The sequence below is a fragment of the Centroberyx gerrardi genome, chromosome 23 (genome assembly GCF_048128805.1).
Source record: "Centroberyx gerrardi isolate f3 chromosome 23, fCenGer3.hap1.cur.20231027, whole genome shotgun sequence".
Lineage (NCBI taxonomy): Eukaryota > Metazoa > Chordata > Actinopteri > Beryciformes > Berycidae > Centroberyx > Centroberyx gerrardi.
This window is the reverse complement of record NC_136019.1, coordinates 13,131,827-13,140,139: the sequence shown is the minus strand read 5'-3', so window position 1 is coordinate 13,140,139 and position 8,313 is coordinate 13,131,827. Positions and strand designations below refer to the sequence as shown.

Sequence of the window (8,313 nt, the reverse complement as noted above, 5' to 3'; positions counted from 1 at the left end):
TTTGAATGTATACTTATTTAATTATCCATTGCTTATTGCTTGATTTGAGTATTAATAGGTACATACGTGTTTTTTAATTTTATTTGATTATTTATTTATTAACTTTTTTTTTTTAGATATTTTAAATCAGAAGCTGCTGCCTATAGAATATGCCTCCATTTTTATCCCACCCACAGCCCTTGACAACAAAGCGGCACTGCGCCCTAGCCTTTGTTTGGAAATGTTTCATCAAATTTAGAATGTGGAAAATAAAGCACCAGGGGAGTGAGGCAAGCTGTCGTCGTTTAAAAAAAAAAAAAAAAAAAGGATAAATGAGAAATGACTTGCGTGTGGTGTTGTGACTGGCTGGTTGGTTTCATCATTCTGCAGAAACTGCTGAGAGACGAGGATGGAACATCTGCTCAACACATCTGAAGTGCAGTCTTCGGTGAAAAATAAAAGATGATGACAGTAGGAGTTAGTTATTTTGTTGTATTCTCATCTATTCTGAAGCAGACATCTGCATTGGCACGATTGCTCAAGAAATTTAGAAATCCAATTTAGCCAATTTCCGTCTAATTGTGGGAAACAAGATGAAGCAATAATTGCTCTTGCCATACAGCGCCGCATGAACATTTTCCCTACATGTCATATGCAATTCTTTATGAGTGGTAATATGTCACTGCAGCTTTCACATGGGTCTGTCTGTTCCAGCATCCGTTTTGGTATGAGAAATCTTATTGGTCTCTCAGTATACTCTTTATAGGGAGTCAGGTCATAAACATTTAGGGGAAAAACAGATTTATGTATCTTGACTCAATTTTGATACATTTATGATGTGGCAAGACCCTCTATCAAAGCATCAGTAAACAGTGCAGATTGTTAGAGGCCCTGTATAAACATGCCCCCTTCTGATGTAAACAACAGTTTGACTTTGAGCTTGTTCTGGGAGATGCAATATTGGAGTTACATGTTCAATTTTAAGGGTGGATTTAGTACAACATCAGCCGCACCTCATTCACACACCGGTCCTACACGGATCTGCAATCTGTGCTGCACATCATCTCTGCAGTTCTTGTAGTATGTCATTGTTTTTGACACATAATCTATACAACTCTATTTTCTGTGTAAGACACAGAGGTACCTTGATATTTATTACATTTCAGCAGTGCTATGATCTGTTATTGTAGACTAACATTTTGCGAAGCCTGTGATGTACATCAGAGCTTTTCATTGTAAACTCCGGGATGATGCATCTCAGGCCCAATGTCATGTCTGACAGCCTCTATTATTTATAGTGTTGAATGACATTTTCTTATCAGGTGCATGGACAATTTTCTGAATCGCAACTTCTCCAGGCAAGCGGTTATTGCCTTCCAAACAGTTGCTCGTTCAGAAAGTGCCAAGAAAACTTTAGGTGGTCAGAGTGCTTTTATGAGAGTGCAGACACACAAGGAAGAGCAGAGTGGGGGAAAAAACAAAACACACAGGAAGAAACAAGGTGGCAGCATAGACTGTAAAGACTGTTTTAACCAAATCAGATCATTTGTTAAACCAAAACAGTTTTGTATTTTATAGCCTTCTATAATGCCATGTCAGTCTTTGCATATTTGGCTATCCATGCTGTTAACCCAGCAAACATGAATAGATGTTGATGCAACCACCGGCACCAATGTTGAAAACCCATGAAAATAAAGTGCCAAAATGAATGTTGTAACGACATCTGTAGTCGTTCATAGTAGTTTTGTATAATCAGGACCTAAATATCTTTGTGATATCAGTTCAGGAAAAGCTGTTTTAATATGAATTATTACTGTGCTATAATATAAAAGTGAAAACTTTGTGCTTGTTGAACATGACCATCTCCTGCACATCACTGTCCTTTACTGTAAAAAACAGATAACATGTAATGTCACAATGCAAATAGAGAGATTGGTGAGGTAGGTGTATCTAGGGCTGGGTATCGTTTTTTACATTTTCAGTACCGATAATGGTGCCTTGAATTCCATACTGGTACCAGTATCGTATGTAATAATAGCTCAAATAATAGCAGTAACATACATTTTTTGACTGCTATATGATTTTGACGTTAGTTTTTCAATCTAAAAAAAATAGCATTTGAACGAAGTGTGACATTTTTAGGTATCTATTCTTCTTCTTAACTTTAACAGTATGAAACACATAGGATGTAAGGAGGTATGAAAGGACATATTTGTTCAAAATGCAATTTTACAAAATAAAAAAAATCACACTTTGGTTTAATCAAAACTATCAGATTCAAGACTGTTAAAACTATTTAATTGGGGAAATGTTATATATCTAGAACTATGCCAACAACACTTGACATTTAGAACTATTTCAAGAAGATCAAGTGTGAGTAATTTTTCTGTGCATTTATGTTAAATGCGGTTCAGCATGGTCTGGAAAAAAAAGCAGTGTTCGTTGCTGTTTTTTCTTCTTGCAGCTCTCTTGCCTCAGGTTAACATTGTGAACTAGATTGTGCTTCATTAGGTTCGAGGTGTTGCCAGACTTGGCAGTTATTTTCTTGTCACAAATATTGCACCCTGCACTGTCGCTGTCAATTTTTGTAAAAAGCCAGACCTTTTGCGACATTGTGTACTTACTTCAAGCAAACTGAGGCCTGGACAATTTTTATTTTTTTTCCTGCCTGTGGCGAGTAGTTACCTAGCGAGCCAATCAGCAGTCACTTTAGTAGAAGAAGTGAACTTTGGCACCAAATGTAGCCAGTAATGTTTTGGTAGTCACTATGTGATTCACTCAACAATACAGGATCATTGTAGTAACCAGCAGGAATTTTGCAGGTATTTTTGTGAAATGTGTAAAGATTTAATTGTAGATATTTACAGGTATGCTCACTGTTATACAGTTGCTACAGCTACACGCCTGTGAGGGCAGCATTATGATAACGAATTGCCCTGTAACAGCGTGTCCAATGTGTCCTGCATAGACACACAACTGTTGCTCGAAGTACAAAGATTGCGTTTCAGATCTTTATGAATGTAAAGCTGCAGTTTGTCAGCTTCCAGGAAATAGCCGCCTCCAGAAGACATTTGCTTGGACATTTTGTGCCTTGTATTGCTGCCAGCCAGTGCATCATATTTTGCCTAAATGGCGTCTGATAATGAATATCCGCATTACATGATAAACTTAGTTTTATAATAGAACGATGATACATGCAAACTTAACAACCAAGCTACACATAAATTTCACAATTTTCCTAATTAGCTCCGGCCCTCTGGGAGAGACAGTTAAGAGCGTCAAGTTGTATTTGGGTACAGTCTAGACAGCAGAGATGCTGTAACAGGGAACAGCCGTGTTCTATGATAGTGAGCTCCTGGGACGTTCATTCAAGTACAGCTTTAAAGTTGTTACTTGTACTTGTAAGTATTTCAACATCAATATCATTATTCATCATATTGCATATGTATTTTGGAATTCTAAGTAACCATCATTATCATTTCGAACAAAATCAATTATTGTGACGATGACAGAAAAAAACATTGATGCAAAATCATACAAAAACAAACTTTGGCCTCTATGTGCTGCTTTCAGCTAATGTTTACCATGTGGCATTTACCGTGAAATCTTTTTAACTCCTGAAGCACGTTTGGGAAGTGCCACATAAACCAGACAGAACAACACACCGCTACCCTACAGCTACAGTCTAGTCTGACTGAGGATGGATCTGCTACTAGTTTGTATGCAAAGCAATGCACCAAGTCTATACTTTGCAACTCAAATTGCTATACACACCGTTTCCCTACTTTCATCTTTCAGATTTAATGCTGGCCATTTCATGTAGTCTCATTTTAATGCTGATCTTTGGTTTAAGTGGTCTCATTTCTTTGTTATTGAGTCAACAAATGAATAGACGAAGAAGGGGAAAAAAAACAAAGCAAAACAAAGCGGTGACATTTTACAGTGGAAAAGTAGTTCAATGGGATTTAGTATAAAGGGAGTTGTGGTCTTAATTCTAAGACACCACACCATTGCCAACACAATCTATAAAAGCATGAGCAATGTTTTAAAACATTGCACTTCATCTGTCAAAGGTCCTCCTGATGATTCATTCAAACCTCTGTGTTTTTCTTTTTGCAGCTGACGTCATTGACAGCGGTAACAGAGCAATGGAAATCTGTTCAAATGTGGTGAGACTCAATTTTCCTTTTCACAAGAGAACTATGGATTATGTTTTGGCCCAGGACCAGCAGGGGGTAAAATGGCTTCATCAGTCTTTTCAAGTCAAAGTGAGATGGAGGGAAACAAGTGAGACGGCGATGCATAACACTGACATTTTTTAATAGAATTCATTTATAACAAATGGAACTTGTGTCAGCAAAGAACTGATTTTCATACAGACTTCTTTCGCCACCAATGTAACCTAAGTAAGAAAATAAAAAGCACTCCTTTCATTCAGAAAAAAAAAAACAGTTTACGCTTACAACTAATCAGAGGTAATTGTATGATTTCTTTTTAACAAGCCATTTTTTTACAATTTCATTATTTAATTTTCAGTCTATGCATCCAGACGAGAGATAGATAGAGAGAGCAGAGAACACAACGTTTATTTCTGTTAATGACACTCCAAGCTTGAATGGCGAAGCCACGAGAACAGATGGTTGGGGGACAGATTTCTCTGAAGTTGTCTGCTGGAGTAACCATGGCATCAGAATGGATGCTCTTTTTCGCCACAAACTTTTTTTTTTTTGTCTTTTTCGAGAGTTGATACCTTTTTTGTGTTATTTACATACACACAAAGTGAACGTTTAAGGAGATTTTTATAGATGGGTTCAAGTAATATATTATTGGGTTTAGAATCAATAGGGCAGTGCATAGTACAAAGATATAGAAAGTGCAAATCTTCCTACTAGGCCAGCGTCGGCCATTCTGCAATGTTTCACCATGCATATGAAAAACTAAAAATAAAAAGGAAAGATTGAGATGAGAAAATAACGTTGATGTACGGAGACATGAATTAAGTACATAATGTAGCGTTAGCCACCATGAGGTTAAATAATAGCACTTTTATATCTCAATGTTATGACAAAAGACTAAAAAAGTAATCGATTAAGCTGTTGACAAAAATAAAAGACATAGCTGCTTGAGTTAACAAGGGAAAGAAAGCACCTGGAATGCACATCCACAAAGCCATCAAAGAGGGTAAGGAGAAGTTAAAGATGCGGTTCAAAGTAAAGCCTGATGCAGAATTGAACTAAACCCCAATCGCTAACTGTAATGTCAAAAAAAGGACATGACACACTATTTAGGATTGTCAGGATAACGGAACCAATATCCTCTTGTTGTTTGTATTTGTCTATATGTGCACTCTATGTCATGTGACATATTGAGTCAGTACTTTCAAACCTAAGGCATGAAGAAGAAACCCTTCAGCGATAACGACCTGTGCTCAGAGCATTCTGTTTGCCCAAATCATTTTTTTTTTTAGTAGGATGACCCATTCTAAACATAGAATATGCTCTACTTTTTGTTGAAAAACTTGACCATAGTTAACAGTCAGCAAAAAGCTCATTGACTTCATACTGGGCCGTGATACATGCATTGATGGCCTGAGTGTTGCTTCGACCTCTTCAAAATTTCACTATTCTGCAAAACGCGTCTTGTCACCCATGGCTCTGTGTATGGAAATTTGAAATTGGCAGGAAAAGACAAAGGGGCATACATGTATCGTGTCTAATTGACACCATTGTGTCTTATTGACTGTTCGTTTTCTATAGAGGTCAGTGAATTATGAGTTGTTTTATTCTAATTCACTCAGCCACAATAAGGCCACAGAAAATGAAAATTATGAGCTTTGAAATGTTCTTATTTGCATATATAATCTCATTATGTGACAAATGAATACTAAAAGGTAAATAAACTATACAGTTACATGTACACTAAATGCCTAGGTTACTTAAAGGATACATTAATATGTTAAATGAAACATTATAAAAACAGGCATAAATATAAGGCACTCTAAATGCAAAATGAAAACATGTTATTACCACTGAATGCTTTGAAGAACCACAAGAAAGTGATGTCTTTGTACCTTGCCCTATTGTATGGAGCGGTGAGCGCGGCTGTGTGACCCTCTGCTTCTAATTACAGACCGTACGAGTGCTTGCAAATGCACCGGTGATGCTTTGACTGACACCTGACATTCCCACTCCCACACCTCACTTGCGGGGGAACAACAATGTCATGACTGAATAACGTATCCACATGAAACCCTATCTATAATACACATATTTATTGCACAAGAAAAGATGCACTGAATCAGAATTCGATTTTGTCCTACTGATGTGCATTCCAGTGAAAAATCTCTTCCGTTTCCCCCATAGCACAGAAATCTCATTTTGGAAGCTTTCATAGACAATCCATATCTCATATATACCCATAAATTATTTACTTTATCCATATATTTATAATGTTATATGTATACTTTGTTTAATAGATAATTCACATATATTTGACAATCTATACCATAGATGTATATATAAATATATCTTATCCAATTCATCAGATTCTCTCTTATCGTCATTCTAACATGGAAGAACTAAGATAATCGGTAGCAGCAACTTCATACTTTGCTCATCCCTGTTGATTCCACAAAGCCCCAGTTTATCTCATGGGAGTAATTAAGTTTCCGTGTATGTGATCATGGACAAAAACAAAACAAAACAAAACAAAAAAACACCAAAAAAAAATAAAACCCTGTAACAAAGTTAAATTTTGGTAGTGTGAATTCCAGACTGTGCACTAAGTGCAACAAAAATGAGCAACAAAAAAACTCATAGCAAAGACTTTCTCTGCAAGATAGCGCATACATCAGAACAGTTCTACAGCTTAAAAAAAGAAAAGAAAAAAGTGAACAATTACGTAAATACTTTTTATCACTTTTGTCAAGCGATAAGTTTGTGTAAAAAAATGAAATTCACACAGTTCAAAAAAAGCACATCAGCTGTATAATAAAGTACTAAAAAACTAAATCAATAATTTTTATTTGTTTCATAGGTCATTTTAACATTACCCTCTCCCAAAATTTAGATGATGAACATTGTGACAAGAAAAGGGGTATTTATTCATTATTACTTCAGGTCTGTCCTGCTTTCGTTGTGGACCAAGCATTGTTGTCTTCTTTTTCGATGGGTTGTCTGTGTGTACTTGATTGTGAAACAGAATTTTTTTTTTCTTTACAATGTGCATCGAGTTTTTTTTTAGCCATTCTGTGTGCCTCCAATGCCTCTCGTTATGGTTCGTAATCGTTGATGCATTATTTGTCGATGTCATTATTGTTCATCATTTACTTTTTTGTATTGGTTTCATTCAGTTTTATGAGCCCCAAAATGAATCCTTGAAGCAACAGAAAAAGTAATCCCATACGATGCTTCAACAGTCAGGATTCCCTCACCTTTGTGTCAAGGTGAGGTTTTATTGGGATTGGGAAATACTTGGTCCTCCTGGAATCATCTTTTTCATTTTTTGACATGTCATGTCGCACATCCAACACTTAAATGAGTTGTTAGCTAGGAGTTAAGAAGTACTTTCTCAAGCAGGAATTTATGGCTCAGAAGAGAGGCTCACTGGGTTTTCTTTCCAAAGGGCCCTCCGCTTTTCTCCTCCGATACTGGGTCTTTTACGTTGCATAGTGATCAAAGCTTCCCAGGTACTCCAAGCCAGCTCTGTAACAGAACTGGTATTGATCCTGAAAAGAAAGAAGACAAGACTTTAGCTCACACTGCCTCATAAGTTTCCTTATTACCCACTGTTCTGTATCACTTTTTGTCAATTTTGCTTTCACTATCCATGAGTATTGCCATCAGTTTCTCTTTTCCAGCCTCTCTCCTTTTGGCTATGCTATGCAATTGCCTCTGCTCACAAATTAGATAAAAATGCTTAGAAAACGTACATGTGCACTGCGCCTAGCAGAAGATTGCTGCCTTCAGCATTTTCAAAGAGCCACTTGAAAGCTGTTACTTACCTTTTGTATTGATCCTAAAACAATTTTCAGCAACTTTTCCAAACGTATTTTCGAAGGTGCCAAGTAGAATATCTTGTACACATTGATTTGAAGAAAACAAAAAAGTGTTTTAAAAGCTTAAAGATAATATGAGTAGGTGAGGTGGGAAAACGGTGTCCAGTAGTTGTGAAATTGAGATGGAACTGCAGTGGAGAACAGAGACCACTGCTCCAGATTAGTTCAGCTACTGAATTAATCAGCAGTAGCTGAACTTCAACAGAGGCTTGCTTCAGTTAATCTGTTTGGCTCAAGAGGATACTTGGATTCACACCAGCCCTTTCATTGGACGACTA

The 8,313-nt window shown here is 36.8% G+C and overlaps 1 protein-coding gene across 1 annotated transcript in view; it reads right to left on the bottom strand.

Annotated features, from left to right (window-relative positions):
* Positions 1 to 4,642: 4,642 nt before the first annotated feature.
* Positions 4,643 to 8,313, bottom strand: part of LOC139914456 (receptor-type tyrosine-protein phosphatase delta-like) — a 192,683-nt gene continuing 189,012 nt past the window's right edge. The window contains exon 35 of the mRNA XM_078291873.1: positions 4,643 to 7,705. Within this exon, the coding sequence (XP_078147999.1) occupies positions 7,637 to 7,705 (69 nt within the window). The 3' untranslated portion in view covers positions 4,643 to 7,636. The remainder of the gene's footprint in view (positions 7,706 to 8,313) is intronic.